This window comes from Gorilla gorilla, chromosome 13 (genome assembly GCF_029281585.2).
Source record: "Gorilla gorilla gorilla isolate KB3781 chromosome 13, NHGRI_mGorGor1-v2.1_pri, whole genome shotgun sequence".
Classification (NCBI taxonomy): Eukaryota; Metazoa; Chordata; class Mammalia; order Primates; family Hominidae; genus Gorilla; species Gorilla gorilla.
Genome location: NC_073237.2, coordinates 83,934,041 through 83,951,672, shown reverse-complemented (window position 1 = coordinate 83,951,672; position 17,632 = coordinate 83,934,041). Strand labels below are relative to the sequence as shown.

The following is a 17,632-nucleotide window of genomic DNA, read 5'->3' as shown; positions in this document are numbered from 1 at the left end:
ATGGAGAGGCTTACCCTCTTCAGATTCAAAGTTGGAAGGCTTTGGTCATTTAATTTTAATCAAACTAGTGCTTTTCAGCCACGGTATCTTCACTCTGGCATAAGCAGTCTTCTTCACAATGTATTTTTAATAGCCTCACATTCAATTTTAAGACAAAGCAATTTTAATACTAGGTGCATGCCACATGGCCTTGCTGCAGCTGCTTTTCTTGACAAGTTATGAAGTAGTTCAAGGAGGTATGGTTAAGGCTGTATTACTGAATAGTGCTGTTGAGTACTACACAATTTATTTTGTCATGTTGCAGCCTTTTGTTTCCAATTTTCAGTGACTGCTGCTATGAAATCTGAAACCAAAAATGACGTTATTAGGTTTGCTTTGTTTTGGACTATGATTTAGTAGCAATTGAGGTTCCTGATTTTAACCCCTTGGCAGCAAGATCCAAGCTCCCTCATTTGCACGTTAACACCTAAGTGTCAAGGGGTTAAATAACCAGCACGAAAGAGACTGCACTTTGGATTGTAGCATTTGGCAGAACTGAAAGGAAAGGAAGTTGTGCTGTGTGTTGAAGGGGTCGTGGGCAACATACAGATGACACCAGGAAAAGATGCAATGTCACATGACATTTTCATAGTCTTGTGCATACCCTGCATCATCACCACCATAATTTACCAGATCATTTGTCATGGTGGCTTTTAATCTCCCTCCAGGAACCATACCTTTGTTCTTCTTTTTGGCTTGGCTTTGCTTGCTTCTGTTTTTCACTTCAAAGCACAATGCATTGAGAACCTTTTTCAAGTCATCAGTTTCCAATGACATACACACATCTCCAACTAAGACTTCCAAAAAACTGGCATAATATAGTGACTTTTTATTTTGCGTAATTTTATCTTTTAGTAACTTTCCAAACTCTGTAAGGTCATCCCTTGAAGATGGGTTTACAGCATCCGATCCATATACAGTAGTCTTAACACCAAAAGTTGCCTTTGCTAATTCCATGTCTTTGCTAATTCCGTGTCTGACTCTTCCTGTGATTTCTCCAGCTGCGGTTTATCTGCTAATTGTTCCTCTGGTGTTAGCAGCTGGAGTTCTTCAGGTTCTTCTAACCCTTTTTTAATTTCTTCCTGCCCTTTCTTCTGTTGCTGTTCTTTCTCTTTTATCTTCTTTGTTAGTTTTTTCTTTTCTAAAATGTTTACTTCTGCTTCCTCTTTTTTCTTTTTCCTGTCAACACCATCATCCCAGTTATCCCAGACGTCCTCATCCTCGTCCTCTTCCTTGCCTTTGCAGCGGTCCCCCACCTCCTTCACGGGGCTTCCACAGACAATTTTTCTGCACCCCAGGAGTCAGAGTTCCTCTGCCGCTGCCAGAATTAAAAAACAAGCAAACGAACAACAAAACAAAAATAATTTTTTCTCTCTCAATGAGTCTGGTCTTCTGAAAGTCTAATTTTTTTTAGCTATTTAGAATATTATCTCTGCTGCAATTTTCCCCTAACATTATATTATGCAAATATTCAAACATACAATAAAGTTGAAAGAATTTTTACAGTGAATACCATATATCTGCCTCCAAGATTTTATCATTAACATTTTAATCTTTGTTTTAATTCACATCTATAGATCATCTTTGCCTCTGTCTGTCCATTAGTTCATGTTATTTTTCACGTGTTTTCAAGAAATTTGCAGGTAGTTCTTCCTCCTACTTTAGCGTGCATATCATTAACAAGGGTTTAATACTTGTTTTAAAATCCTAGTTTTACCATAAAATTTACATTGATTGAAATGCACAAATCTGAGGTGTATGTTCTTTGAGTTTTGACAATTGCATATACCAGAATGACCCAAGTCCCTGTCAAGATATACAACATTACTGTTATTCCAGAAAGTTCTCTCATGCCCCTTTCCTGTCTAAAGCACTGCTATAATTTCTTTTGTGTAGTATCTCATATTTTTAATGTGCAATTCTATGAAATTAGAGCAATTTGTAAAAAATTAGATATTCTTTGTTTTTAAAATTAATAAACATAATTTTTAAGAGCTAAGTTTTATTCTTATCAAAATTGGGTGGAAAGAACAGGAAGTTCCATGCCCTTCTTCTCCAAACCCCTACAACCTCTCCTCCTCCACCACTATCAACATATGCACCAGAGTAGTCCATTTCCTACAGTCCAAGAACCTACAGTGACTCACCATTATCATCCAAAGTTCATAATAAACACTAGGGTTCACTCTTGGTGTTGTGCATTCGATGGGTTTTGACAAATGTATGAGGACATGTATTCACCATTATAGTATCACGCAGAATAGTTTCACTGACCTAAAAATCTTTTGTGCACTCCCTATTCAGCCCTTCCTACTTCCTAATCTCTGGCAACGACTGATGATTTCACTGTTTCCATAGTTTTGCCTTTTCTAGAAAGATATATAGTTGGAATACAGTATGTAGCCCGGATTCTTTCATTAGTAATACACATTTAAGTTTCCTTCATATCTTTTCATGACTTAAGAACTCATTTCTTTTTATGGCTGAATAATATTTCATTGGCTGGATTTACTACATTTATTTATCCATTCACTTACTGAAGGACTTCTTGATTACTTCCAAGTTTGGGCAATTATGAATACAGCTGTTAGAAATGTTCTTGTGCAGATTGTGGAGTCCTAATTGGGAAAGGGTAGTCAGGCTGGCAGGATGGAGGGAAAGCAAAAAAAGAAAGCAGATAAGCTATGAGTTTGCCTTTTCTTCATGGTCCAGGACGCACAGTCCTCCTGCACAAATAACTTACAATCTTCCTGCACCCAGCTATCACCAGACCCTTGGCTGATAGAAAAATGCAAATGAGCTCACTGCAATTTTGGCGTTATCAGCACTGCACAAAGCCCACTTCAGCACTCAGCACAAACACCATTCCACAAAATCCGCGGTAAGCTTTTGTCTCCTGGCAGTCAGCTCCTCTCTTGCTGCCCTGCCTGTTGCACCCTTGCAACATATGTTCCTACTTTCTCTAGTAAATCTGCCTTTCTTTACCTACAATTGCCTTGGTAAATTCTTTTACCACCTGTGCCATGGCCCAGATAGTCACCACTCACCATTATACAGGTTTTTGTGTGGACACAGTTTTCAATTCATTTGGGTAAATACTAATGAGTGGGATTGCTGGATTGTGTGGTAAGAGTATGTTAAGATTTATTTTTTTTTAAAACTTCCAAACTGTCTTCCAAAAAGGTTGTACCATTTTGCATTCCAAACAGCGATAAATGAGACTTTCTTTCCTCCACATCCTCACCAATATTTGGCATTGTTGATGTTTTGGATTTTGGCCATCATGGTATGTGTGTAGTGGTATCTCATTGTTGTTTTCATTGGCATCTCCATGATGAAATATGACATGGAGCATCTCTTCATATGCTCATTTGCCACCCATATATTTGGTAAAGTGTCTGTTCAAGACAATTGTCCATTATGTAATTGGGTTGTTCTTCTTATGGCTGAATTTCGAGAGCCCTTTTTATATTTTCTTTCCTTTTCTTTTTTTTTTTTTTGAGATGGAGTTTCACTCTTGCTGCCCAGGCTGGAATACAGTGGCACTGTCTCAGCTCACTGCAAACTCCACCTCCTGAGTTAGTTCAAGCAATTCTGCCTCAGCCCCTGGAGTAGCTGGGATTAAAGGTGCCCACAACCACACCCGGCTAATTTTTTGTATTTTTAGTAGAGATGGGGTTTCATCATGTTGGCTAAGCTGGTCTCAAACTCCTGACCTCATGTGATCCACCTGCCTCGGCCTCCCAAAGTGCTGGGATTATAGGCGTGAGCCACTGTGCCTAGCCTATATTTCCTTTTTTAAAAAGTTTTATTTTATTTTAAGTTATGGGATTCATGTGCAGGATGTGCAGGTTTGTTACATAGGTAAATGTGTACCATGGTGGTTTGCTGCACCTATCAACTGATCACCTAGGTATTAAACCCAGAATCCGTTAGCTATTCTTTCTGATGCTCTCCCTCCTCCCACCCCCCTGACAGGCCCCAGTGTGAGTTGCTCTCCTCCCTGTGACCATGTGTTCTCATTGTTCAGCTCACACTTATAAGTGAGAACATGCAGTGTTTGGTTTTCTGTTCTTGTGCTAGTTTGCTAAGGATAATGGCTTCCAGCTTCATCCATGTCCCTGCAAAGGATGTGATCTCATTCCTTTTTATGGCTGTATAGTATTCCATGATGTATATGTACAACTTTTTTTAATCCAGCCTATCATTGGTGGGCATTTGAGTTGATTCCATGTCTTTGCTGTTGTGAATAGTGCTGCAGTGAACATATGCATGCATGTATCTTTATAATAGAATGATTTATATTTTTGGGGGTATATACCCAGTATGGGATTGCTGGGTCAAATGGTATTTCTGGTTCTAGATCTTTGAGGAATCGCCACACTGTCTTCCACAATGGTTGAACTAATTTACATTCCCACCAACAGTGTAAAAGTGTTCCTATTTCTCCACAGCCTTGCCAGAGTCTGTTGTTTCTTGACTTTTTGATAATCGCCATTCCAACTGGCATGAGATGATATCTCATTGTGATTTTGATTTGCATTTCTCTAATGATCAGCAATATTGAGCTTTTTTTCATATGTTTGTTGGCTGCATAAATGTTTTCTTTTGAGAAATATCTGTTCATGTCCTTTGCCCACTTTTTAATGGGGTTGTTAGTTTTTTCTTGCAAATTTGTTTAAGTTCTTCATAGATTCTGGATATTAGACCTTTGTCATATGGATAGATTGCAAAAATTTTCTCCCACTCTGTAGGTTGTCTGTTTACTCTGATGATAGTTTCTTTTACTGTGCAGAAGCTCTTTAGTTTAATTAGATCCCATTTGTCAAGTTTTGCTCTTGTTGCAATTGCTTTTGATGTTTTCATTATGAAATCTCTGCCCATGCCTATGTCCTGAATGGTATTGTCAGATGTTTCTTTATTTTTTAATTTTTATTTTATTTTATTTTTTTGAGATGGAATCTCGCTCTGTCGCCCAGGCTGGAGTGCAGTGGCACGATCTGGGCTCACTGCAAGCTCTGCCTCCCAGGTTCATGCCATTCTCCTGCCTCAGCCTCCCGAGTAGCTGGGACGACAGGCACCTGCCACCACGCCCGGCTAATTTTTTGTATTTTTAGTAGAGACGGGGTTTCACCATGTTACCCAGGGTGGTCTCGATATCCTGACCTCGTGATCCACCCGCCTTGGCCTCCCAAAGTGCTGGGATTACAGGCGTGAGCCACTGTGCCTGGCCCAGATGTTTCTTTTGCAAATATTTTCTCCCAGTCAGTGGCTTGTCTGATTATTCTCTTGACTGTGTCTTTCATGGAGTAGTTTTTAATTCTACTAAAGTCCAGCTTATCAATTATTTATTTCATGGATTGTACTTTAGTATTGTATCTAAAAAGCCATCGCCATACCCAAGGTAATCTAGATTTCCTCCTATGTTATCCTCTAAGAGTTTTATAGTTTGGTGTTTTACATTTGGATGTATGATCTATATTAATTTTGTGAAGCATGAAATGTCTGTGTCTAGATTCATGTTTTTGAAAGTGGATGCCAAGTTGTTCCAGCAAAAAAAAAAAAGACTATCTTTTCTCCATTTTATTGCCTTTGCTCCTTACTAAAAGATCAGTTGACTATATTTATGTGGGTCTGTTTCTGAGCTCACTTTTGTCCCATGGGTGATTTGTCTATTCATTCTCCAAAATCATTATTTTTTGTTTATTGTAGCTTTATAGGAAGTCTGGAAACCCTGCAGTCTATGTCCTCTGAATTTGTTCTCCTTCAGTGTTGTGTTAGTTATTCTAGATTCTTACCTCTCCATAACAAATTTAGAATCAGTTTGTTCTGCAAACTGCAGAACTAATTGCCAAACTAATTGCAAGAATTTTGATTGAAATTGCAGAGTCTATAAATGAAATGGGAAAAAAAATAAAGTCCTGCTAATATTGAGTCTTCTTATTAATTAACATGAGATATCTTTTTAGCTCTTTGATTTGTTTCATTAGGGTTTTGTCATTTTCCTCATATAAATCTTATACATTTGTTGTTAGATTGATACCTAATTATTTCATTTGTGTGGTGCTTGCATAAATGGTATTGTGTTTTAATTTCAAATTCCACTTGTTCATTGCCGATATATAGGAAAGCAAATGACTTTTGGACATTAATCTTGTATCCTAGAACCTTGCTGTAACCACTTATTAGTTCCAACAGGTTTTTGTTGATTCTTCTGGATTCTCTAGGTCATCTGCAAACAAAGATAATTTTATTTCTTCCTTGCTAATCTATAGACATATATTTATTTTTCATGTTTTATTGCATTATCTAAGACTTCCAGTACTATGCTGAAAAGGAGTGGTGAAAGGGGACATTTTTGCCTCGCTCCTGATCTTAGTAATGAAGATTTTATTTTGTCAAAATCATGTTATCTACAGGTTTGTTATAGATGTTCTTTATCAAGGAGAGGAAGTTCCCCTCCATTCCTAGTTTGCTAAAAATTAGCATTACTTTTTTTTTTTTTTTTTTTTTTTTGAGACGGAGTCTCGCTCTGTCACCCAGGCTGGAGTGCAGTGGCACGATCTTGGCTCACTGCAAGCTCTGCCTCCCGGGTTCATTCTCCTGCCTCAGCCTCCTGAGTAGCTGGGACCACAGGGGCCCACCACCACGCCCGGCTAATTTTTTGTATTTTTAGTAGAGACGGGGTTTCACCGTGTTAGCCAGGATGGTCTCGATCTCCTGACCTCGTGATCCACCCACCTCGGCCTCCCAAAGTGCTGGGATTACAGGCGTGAGCCCCCGCACCCAGCCGAATTAGCATTACTTTTTGATGCTTGGGATTTTCCACTTACTCTCTACCTTCTCTGTCTGTTGTTGCATGTTGTCATTTGATCTATTAGCCCTTATCATAATAGTCATAGTTATTTTAAATTCCTGGTCTGATGTTTCTGACATTCATGGCATATCTGATTCTGGTTCTGATGCTTGCTTTGCCTCTTCTGGTTGTGACTTTTGCCTTTTAGTATACCTTTTAATATTCTTTAGAAAGAGGGTTATGGTGTACTAGGTAAAAGGAACACTGGTAAATAAGCCTTTGGGAATGCACTGGAAATATGTAGAGGGAGGAGAAGTATTCCTTAGTCCTATGAGTGGGTCGCAGTCTTTTAATCAGCCTAACCATGTCCCTGGGCTGTGGAATTCACAAGTGCTTCTCGGGTTTTCCATTTTTAGGTGAGACAGGATGGCTAGAGTGAACTGGAGTTGATTATTACCCTTCTCCATATGGAAGGCTGAAGCAGGCTGCAGTTGGGTATTTCCATCCCCCAGCTCAGTTAGGTTTTGATGAAACCCCAATAGGTCAGCTTTGACTTAAAAAAAAAATAATGGCTAAGTGTGGTGGCTCATGCCTGTAATCCCAGCACTTTGGGGAGCCAAGATGGGAGAACCACTTGAGGTCAGGACTTCAAGACCAGCCCGGCCAACATGTCTCTACTAAAGCCCGGTCAAACTAAGCTCTACTAAGCCCGGCCAAACTCTGTCTCTACTAAAAATACAAAAATTTGCTAAGTGTGGTGGCGCGCGCCTCTAATCCTAGCTACTCAGGAGGCTGAGGCATGAGAATCCCTTGAAACCGGGAGGCAGAGGTTGCAGTGAGCCGAGACCGCACCACTGCACTCCAGCCTGGGAGACAGGGCAAGACTCCGTCTCAAAAAAAAAAAAAAAAGTTTTTCTTGAGGAGAGGCCTCGTTAAGAAGAACAGAATGCTCTGGCATATTTTCAAATCATGACGCCCCTTCCCGCCCCACCACACATACCTGAATCATGAGGGAATTTGTCTTAGATTTCTACTTTGAGAACCTGGTAGAGCTATTGGAACTCTACAACTTGAGGAGCCCCTCTAAGGCACAACTCCTAGAATTTTAACTCTCAGACTGGTCCACATGGACCTGTGGCAATTCCTCAGTTACAGCTTGGTTTTCCTTACTAAGCACTTGTTCCTGTGGAAATCTCTGCTCATAAATTTCTCCTTCTGTAAGCTGTGATTCTTGACATTCATTTCTCTAATTATTAAGGCAGTGGTTTGCTGTGTGTCTTCACTTGTCTGATGATTCTAAGAAGAGTTGTTGATTTTTCAATTTGTTCAGCTTTTTACTTGTGAGTGGATGGTTACAACTTCAAAACTCCTTCCACGTTGTAATGGAAACAGGAAGTCTCTGCTATGATTTTTCAGAAGAATTAACGACCCAAAGCTCGGGATTTGCTCTTGCTCCTACTTATATTGGACTTCCCCGAGTGTGGGTGATTAGTAATCTGTTGTTCTTCCTGAATATGGAGGGAAAGGAAAGGGATGAAAAAGCCACAGAAATGGCAGTTCTGTTAAGTGCTCAACATGCTGCCCCAGGTTGGGATGAGGGGAGTGTGCATGGTTGTGGGGAGTGGGGCAGCTGAAGGGAGCAAGTGTTCTGGAGTTCTGAGCAGAGTCACTCTGCGTCCTCATTAAAGCAGTCTCATTAGAACACTGTCCCTGGTCTATCCCCTCATTGTCCATCCCTCCTTAAGCGCTTAGCAAAACCCCCTCCCTGTTTCTCTTGCCAGGGAATGGTCAATTGGAGCCAACAGCCACCATCCTCAGAGAGGTTCTGTGTGACTGAGAGGTGCATGGAGCACCCTGGAGTCCAGCTGGGCAGTGCTGCTTCCTCACGCCTGTGCTGTGTGATGGACCCACTGAGCAGCATCTGCACAGATCTCAGGAACATCAGTCCCCAAATGGGAGACTCGCCTTCATCAAGTTATCTAAGGACCCTCTGTTTCTCCACCTCTTCCTCCTCCTCCTTCTTGTCAATTCTTTAACTTTTTTCTTGAACTGCATACTTTTGGAATCTGTTATCTTGTGAAAATAATGAAGGTCCATTACCTAAAAATTGAAATAATACAGCGCAAAGAGAAACTGCCCTCTCATGCCCTTTCCAAGATATGACAGCTATGAACGCTTGAAATTGGGATCAGATGGCCCCTGCTTATACCTACTCTGACCCTGGAGGGTGGCATGTCCCTGGTGTGTGCCCTGACTGTCCCTGGGCTCCTTTGAGACCTCCCTAGTGCTGCACTTACCCGTGGGTCTGTGCCAGGCTTTGATTTGCTTTTCAATGGGAACATGAGCTACAGAGGAAGGGGTCATGAGTATTTGCTTCACTTTTGTGTTGGCAGCACAGCACTGCCTCATAAATGGTGCCCAATGAATACTTGTTGACAGTGTAAATAAAACAATCTTAACATGTGAATTATGGAATGTTTAAGCCGTATTACTGGAGAAAAGAGACCAAGTCTCCTGGAAATTATTTTTCTTATTAACTTATTAACAAAGAGATAATCATGAACATTTGTGAAATTCAGGGTTTAAAGCTGTATATATACACCTTCCAAGTTGGCAAACTTAAAACACTGAATTGCACTATATATGTATTTCCCCCAGTATCAATGCTGTGGGAAGCCCAAGCCATGGGGAGGCCCCGGGCAGGTGCTCTGGTCAATAGCCCAAGTTGAACGTCCAGCCCACACCAGCATCTGCAGCCAGCCATGTGAGTGAGCCTTTGCAGATGTCCAGTTCACTCAAACCTGCAGATGTCTCAAGCACAGATATAGACCTCCACATGAAAACCACACAGCCAAGTCCAGGCGGAATCATGTGAAAGATGTTCCTTCCCAGCCATTGGGTTTCTGGGTGGTTTGTTTTACAGTAACAGAACCAAAACAGTCTGTTCACTGCACTCCCAGTGGCTCCTTTATCCTGAAAATCTACCTCTGGACCAGCTTCATCTCCCAACACCTGGACCCAGTGACTTTTACTGGGTCTGTAACCACAGGGTCTTTTCTCAGGGTTGCTGATGTGCTAGTCTCTGCTAAGATGCTCACCTCTTCATCTTCCCTTATTGACTAGCTGCTCTAGCCATCTGCTTTGACTTCTTCCTGGAAGCCCTCCCTGATAACCTCACTCTCCCTAACTGTTCAGCTCCTTGAGGTCAGGGTCTGTCTCTTCCACAGTGGTGACGTCCAGCATGTAGTGGGTGTTGTATATAAATTCTAGTTTATCAAATCTAAGCCCCAACCTGCACGAGGGATTTAGCCTGGGAACCTCCCCAAATCTTGCTACCCCTGGTGACTTTTATTACAATACCCAAAGAATTTCACAGATGCCACATTTGCCATTTTAGGTCAAAAAGTTTGAAATTTTAGCAACTACTCGGGAAGGGCACATGAGAGTCCAGATTGGCACGTGGTCCAATCGAGATGGACTTGGACAGAGCCTCCCAGGGGCTTTGTAAGCTGAGACTCCATTGTACACCTGGTTACCCTCCTCTGTGATACGGAGTCTATTCATTGGACATTCTTATCTGTTCTTTATATTTCCTTCAGTTGGAACAAAAGACTTCTGAAAACACACAGGTGATGGAAGTATGGGCTGTTTAGCTAGTGCAATGTGGGAAGTTTTTCTATTTAAAAAAAAATAAATCAGGTATTTTCAGGTAGCTTGCTCTAAATGGGGCAACAGATTGTCATTTCTAGCCTCTCACCTGTCTTTTATTTTCTGAGGCCAGAGCACCACTTCTGAACCCCAGCCTCAAACCCTGAAGTTTATTCCTCATCCCTTGAGGACCCAAAAACAAACAGCCTTGGCAATGCACTAGTTCTTAACCCGCCTCGACTGCAAAGTGTCCACAGGGCCTTCACCAGCAGTGGGGGAAGATGCTCCAGAAACGGGCTGAGACCTTTGCCCTGTAACTTGACTGAGATGCAACCACTTTGGGTGAAATAAACACGATCACTAAAGTCCTTTTCTAGTATTAAAATTATATACATGTATGTTCACTTTTCTAAAAAGTGAATATTTTTCTTTATTCAAACAATTTTCCTTTGTCCTCATAGATCATTTTCAAATTTTGCTGCAATCAAGGATTGGTTAAGACATAGCCACTGGGCAGCTGACATGAGATCTGTACATCTGTGACTAGAAGACCCAGAAGGCCACCCACTCTTCCTCCTAGTGAGCCACTGGCACAGCAGGTATGGCTTAGAGCCCAATTATGTTCTTTATTACACAAAAATTCAGTGCATCAAAAATAGAAAGAAGCCCTACCACTACATTTGAAATTAAATTTTATTTAAACAGGTAAAAATTTATACATCCTTTTAAAAATGAATATGCAAAGTCAGTAAGTGAATCAATAATATAAACCTATTTATAGCAGTAATTAAAATAGAGGTAACATTTACCAGTGTGAAAATATCACAGAATTCAAATCACACTTGGATCTTCAATGATTCGAGTGTGTATCCGACACAGCGGGGGCTGGTAGACTGAAGATGAATTCCTCCCATGCATGCGCCATCCCCAGTCAAGTCCTTCCTCATCACCGTCCACCAGCTCACACAGTGGGGTAGCTGGCTGCTGAGGCAATTCCACAATGGTTTCTCCGGTCTTTGGCCATCTTTACGTAGCCACCCATGCCCCATTCTTCACCCCAGCTGAAAAAAGAGCAGGTTTTCCATTTCAGAGAAAGAATAAAGCCCAAAGGGTTATTAACAGGAACACCCACTTAAACACTGTGCCAGAGGCCATAGACTTAACAGAAAGAATCAGGACAGGCAATGTTCCTGTTTATCCTTAAAAAATTCTTGACATAACCTGGACATAATTTCCATCCCAGCCTCCAAACTGTGACCTTTCACAGAGCTATAGATCAGAGTCAGGAAAACAATAGGATGTCTTTGCAGCCAGATATGCCTCAGAATTTAAAAACTGTTCAGATTTAGACACACCTTTATACAATGGAACAAATACTATATTCATACTCCCAAGATATTTGTGACAGTATCTTACTTTTATAATCAAACATTAATATTATATGTTCAACTTAGACTTCTGGGGATTTCAGAAGTATGCCTAAGGGCATGTGGAACTGTATCCAAACACTGTTTGCAAGTAAGTATTCTCTTTTGAATTTCAAATGTAAGTATTTCTGGCAATTTATACCTGTTCTTCACCAGCCAATATTTATTGTTATCTGATTCTGTGCTTTCAAATCCGTAGCCAACCACCAGCACACCATGATCCATGTCTTCACTGCTACAGTCTGGCTCAAAATAAATGCCTGGGATAGTAAAATGAGGGCTGGGGTGAGAAGCTCCAGAGGACACACGACAGTAACCCATCCTGTCACCCACAGGGAATGAGGCATCTCTGAATTCAGTGAAGTGACACACATTCCAGATAGTACTTAACAACAATAAGAAGGCTAGGGATTTAAGCTCTCATCTACAACTAGCAGAAATAGAAATCAGCATAAATCCTTCATTAAAAAAAAGCTTTCCTAGATGAAAAAAAGACCCCTCTTTGTAAGCTTGTAATTCTACTCTAGGATGTCAATCTAAAAAAATAGCACAGAACACTAAAATCCTTGAATCAAAAGGCTTTTTTTCAGATTTAATAATAGAAGTAAAAATCTTTGGAAAAATTATAAAAATCCAACAATTGCAGAATATTTTAAGTATATTAAACTACACAGTAAATATAGCTATTTATAAAAAGTTATGAAGTACTTATATTCATGGAGATATACGCAACATAATGTCAAATGGAAACATCAGGTATAAACATTGCATGTACAGAATGAACAACTATGATGTTGTTCTACTAAATATCTACACTGAACTTTACTTACAAACCAGAGTCTATCATGCTCATATGTCATGATACTCTTTTTCTGCATCAATTTCTACAAAGAAAAAAATGCTTACCTTCTTTATAGAACAGGAAGGACTCATGACCTGCATCAATAGCAACAGAAATGGGCCCCACAGTTGCAACTGCCTTCATCAGGGCCTTCTCCTGCTTAGGGATGTCCACAAAGCCGGTGTCATTAGCAACAGAATACTTGGGATTGTACTTACAGGATTCTTCCTTTCAAAGGTAAAGGGAAAAAAAGACTTGATTACTGCTGTCCTCCTCCTGGAGAACATGAGTTAGAACCACAACACTCAGCAGTGTGCAGCTTAGTATTTCCAAGTCACCACTGTTATAAATCATCCCAGGAAGTGAAATGCTATTAGTTAATCTGAAACTGAAAATTGGCTCCAGTCTCTTCAATGAGACCTCTAGGTTTACTTCCATAAGACATTTTTCACAATAGAGAAATGTGTATATTTAGAATGCCTTGTATATTCTTCACGTTACATAGAAGCAAGAACAGCTATATGTTACCCATCCAATCACAGGATTGTGCAAAGGCTAATAATTTATAATGACAGTACTGACAATTTGCAGATATATATTCTGCCATCTAATATGTGAACTTTTTTTTTTTTTGGAGACAGGGTCTCATTCTGTCACTCAGACTGGAGAGTGCATTTGCACAACCACCTCCCACACTCAAGCAAATCGCCCTACCTCAGCCTAGCTGGGACCACAGATGCACACCACCACAGCCGGCTAATTTTCTTTGTATTTTTGGTAGAGTCAAGGTTTCACCTTGTTGCCCAGGCTGGTCTCAAACTCCTGAGCTCAAGCCATCTGCCTGGCTCAGCTTCCTAAAGGGCTGGGATTACAGGCGTGAGCCACCCCACCCAGCCCTAATATATGAATTCCGAAAAAGGTATCTGTTATCTCTGAAAGTGTCCACCTTCCAAAAGCTGAGCTGGAATGATGACAAGGAGCTCCACTTACTGTTGCCTCATATGGATAGGATTCCTCAGAGTCCAGGCCTCCATTATCCTGAACATACTGGAAGGCATAATCCATTAGGCCACCATTGCAGCCCTCATTGCCTTGAGGCCCAGAGCAGTCTACCAGATTCTGCTCACTCAGTGAGATAAGCCTCCCAGTTTTCCGGAACATCTGTCCTTCAAGAGCACCAGTAGCGCTAAAAGCCCAACAAGAACCACACTGACCCTGAAAAGGGAATTAAAAAAGGCTGTCATCCACAAAAAAAAAAAAATAGTAAGACTTTGACAACAGCTCACACATCTGAATACTGTTAAAAAGTGAACTGCACATCACTTTAAAGTCTACCAAAACAAAGATGTCAATCACTTCTTGGCTTTCCTGGGAAGATGGGAGGTCTGAACCTGACACTGTCTCACCTGATTCTTCACAGGAGTCACGTAGCCTTTCTCTCTCCAATCCACAGATCTGGGGGCCTCATAAAACAGAGGTTCCTGGAACACTTTCCCCTTCCTGGGCTTACGGTTTTGAAAGCCATTCATCACCTGCCTGAATTCTTCACTGGTCTTCAAGGAAAAGGAAATAAAATGTTGAAAAGCAAGAGATTACCTTAGTAAAGAACTGAGGAGAGGAAGCACAGAGCTCGGCAGTCCACAGTACACTTACCATGTCTCCAAAGGCGTTCATGGCCATTGTGAAGCTGTGTTTCCCTTCCCTGTATTCCTGATTGTGCAGTTCAATCATCTTCATGTTCTTCTCCCACACTGCTCTCCTCCATCCTTCTTCATTCTAGAGGCAAACATGTAACTGATGCTCTTTACTTCTACCTAAAACCCAACTCATCCTCACCAACTGAATCTGCAGACAGAGATGGAAGAGAAACCATGGCAAGGGAAGGCTTGACACCTCTGGGGATGCTGTTCTCCAAACTGAGACACAACAAGGATGAATGTCCACATTGTGCTCATAATCCACGCCATTAGGTTATTACATTAGGCTATTGGTAAAAGCTGGCCTCTAGAAGCTACTCTCTGACTAAAACTTCTCAACAGCCAGGACTATTCTTTCTGGGGAAGTTTCACTAACCATGCCGTATAATCTGTTGTGCATCGCCTTCCACTTGGTCCACTGTGCCTCTAAACTGTGATCAAATGTTAGAGTAGCTGAGGCAATTCCCAGGCAAAAGGCAGCAAGGATGAGTGTAGGATTCATGTTTTAAAACCTAGGAAGGGAACAAAAATGAGGATCTGATTAGACCAATCCTAAAAAGCCATCTTACTGCCCCCTGAAAAATTAGGGCCACCATGGTAGAATAAAAATATTTAAATTATTCTCCCATGCATTTACCCAAGGACTGTGGAAGAGGCCAAGGATGTGCCTGGAGAAAAACAGGGCACATGGAGGTACTGGATGGACTCACCAAAATGAAAAGCAGCCTGTCCAGAGCTGTAGGAGCTGAAACCGTTTATGCAACGATAATTTAGGTTATGAGAACGGTATGAAACTACCTTGTGGGTGAGAAGCTTAAGGCAACAACTAGGAAACCAGGAAACGGTTGATCCAGGTTTTGTACCAATCGCAAAAAATCCAGGTTTCGTACCAATCGCAAAAAATCCAGGTTTCGTGCCCAGGCAAAACCTCACTAATGATAAGGTGGGATTCCCAAGTAGGGACAAAGAGATCCCCAAGAGGAGGCCTTCACACATCTTCCTAACAAACACCAAAAGCTGAGATAAGTTTTCCAATCTCTCCTTTTTATTTATTTATTTATTTATTTATTTATTTATTTATTTATTTATTTTTTGAGATGGAGTCTTGCTCTGTGGCCCAGGCTGGAGTTCAACGGCGCGATATCAGCTCACAGCAACCTCTGCCTCCCGGGTTCAAGCCATTCTTCCTCAGCCTCTTGAACAGCTGGAACTACAGGCGTTCGCCGCCTCGCCCGTCTAATTTTGTATTTTCAGTAGAGACGGGGTTTCACCATGTTGGCCAGGCTGGTCTCGAACTACTGACCTCGTGATCCGCCCACCTCAGCCTCCCAAAGTGCTGGGATTACAGGAGTGAGCCACCGCGCCGCCGCAACCTCTCCTTAAATGAAACCTTTCTGAAATGCTTTCCCAGGAAAAACTGGGAAGGAGAGCACGCACTGCTCCCTCCTTCATTCACTTGGGCCTGTGCTGCCGACACCCCAAACTGCTCCCCTAAATCAGGGACGGGGTCATATGGCCGCACGCGGGAAGCCAGCGCCCTGCAGCCAGCTTCCAGGGCTCCAGGCGTGGCAGGGCCGGGGACATGACGCCTGCGCCACACACAGGCTGTAGCGGTCAGAGGATGTTTGCGGTGACGCCAGCAGGAGTACCGCTGTCTGGCGTGCGGGGGCTGAGCTTCCCTGTCTGGCCGGGCCAGGCCCTGAGTCGGCGCGGCGCGGCCTGGCTGCGGTACCTGTGTCCACCCGGCTCGGAGGCTGGCCTGCCCGCTCAACCAGTCACGCGCCTCCGCGGGGTCCTCAACTGCCCTCCCCGGCTTCCCCACCTCAAGGCCAGCAGAGTTCGGGGTAGACGCTCTCGTTGCCAGGGCTGGTGCACACCTACTCGACCGCGTCCTCTCTTCCAGTCCCTGTCCGGCCACAGCTGGGCCTGGCCGGCGGCGCTTTCCTGCTGCGGTCGTAGCTGCGCAGGCGCACTCCACGGATGCCACTCAAGGTTGCGGAGGTCGCGGTTCTGGCCCAGCTTCGCCTGACTCTGCTTCTAAAACCTCGGGTCTGGGTTCGGCCGGCACCGCCCCGCCGCCTGGCTGCGCTGCGATTGGCTGTGCCGGCAGCTGGGCGGGGCCTCTGGGTGCTCTGATCCCTGGCGCGGTTCGTGGCTTGTTTACTGACTGTCCCAGAGCTGGGCGTGCCTGCCTCAGTGGACCTGGGGGAAGCGGAGCTGGTGCCCCGGGGCGGCGCAGAGTAGGGTCGGGCGTCTCCCTGGAGCGCTCGAGTCAACTAAGTACACGACTTACTGCACTGGGCGAGTGGCTCCTGAAAAGACGTTTACCGCAAGCCCTGTGTGGACTTTTTCAGCCTAACCTTGCTATTCCTTAGTCCTGGAATTTTTGGTCAGCAGAGCCGAGAGTCAAGTGTACTCTAGTCCAGTGGCTCCTGTTTAGTCCACAGCAAAGGTGGGGCCGGGTGGAAGAACGCAGAGCCCGCGGGCAGAAGCCTTATCTCCCACTTAAGGGTGGGTGCAGCTGGGCTTTAGAAGAATCTGGTAAGGAAAGGCATCCCCAAAACACGAGATGCTATCGTCAAGACCAGACCCTAGGAGGGAGGAGACTGGCTGCGTCTCCAGAGAGCGCGGGCGTTTTGTCAAGCATCCTTTCCAGACTCCTCCATTCAGGGATTCTTCCTTCTCCCACGTCTTACCCAAAACCAACAGAAATGAGTTATTTACAGAAACATTTGGTTGACAGGAGAAAAGCAGTTGAGAACATCAGAAGCTGCTTTTATTCGCCCACTCTCTAGGCTATGGATTATATCTTCCTTGGTAACCAAGTCGTTCTCTTGAGATTTAAGAAATTTAATGACATTTAATGTCAGGATTTAAGATACAGAGAATGGAGAAATGTTGTAGATAGAGGAAAAATATGTATCTTAATCTATATAATGTAGATATTAATTTATGTAATTAAGGATTTAAGGAACAAAACCCACAAACATTCTAAACTTTTGTCATTTCATTTTTTATTACATAAAAACATTCATTGTAGAAAATACCTTTCGGGGAAAAAAATAATTACCTCTGCCTTTACCCCATAACCTTTTCGTATGCATATTTTGACTTTGTTAAAAATGAACAAAGTCCATTGATTTCTATTGAAGATTAAACTGATAACTCTTTTAGAAGCACAATC

The 17,632-nt window shown here is 42.5% G+C and overlaps 1 protein-coding gene and 1 pseudogene across 4 annotated transcripts; both read right to left on the bottom strand.

The window, feature by feature from the left end:
- Positions 1-612: 612 nt before the first annotated feature.
- LOC101148473 (eukaryotic translation initiation factor 3 subunit J-like) lies at positions 613-11,401 on the bottom strand (annotated as a pseudogene).
- On the bottom strand, positions 11,159-17,059 carry LOC101145975 (procathepsin L). Of its 4 annotated transcripts, none has more exons than XM_019033498.4 (8): positions 16,181-17,059; positions 14,825-14,960; positions 14,405-14,527; positions 14,158-14,304; positions 13,742-13,966; positions 12,817-12,979; positions 12,053-12,170; positions 11,159-11,544 (listed from the first exon to the last, which is right to left on the bottom strand). In XM_019033498.4, exons 2-8 carry the CDS (start codon positions 14,948-14,950, stop codon positions 11,445-11,447), a joined length of 1,002 nt encoding a protein of 333 aa, XP_018889043.2. In that variant the 5' UTR covers positions 14,951-14,960; positions 16,181-17,059; the 3' UTR covers positions 11,159-11,444. The 4 variants fall into 4 exon arrangements, with proteins under 4 accessions (XP_018889043.2, XP_018889044.2, XP_018889045.2 ...); XM_019033499.4 differs by having other exon boundaries at positions 16,326-17,004; XM_019033500.4 differs by having other exon boundaries at positions 16,271-16,790.
- Between the last annotated feature and the right edge of the window lie 573 nt (positions 17,060-17,632).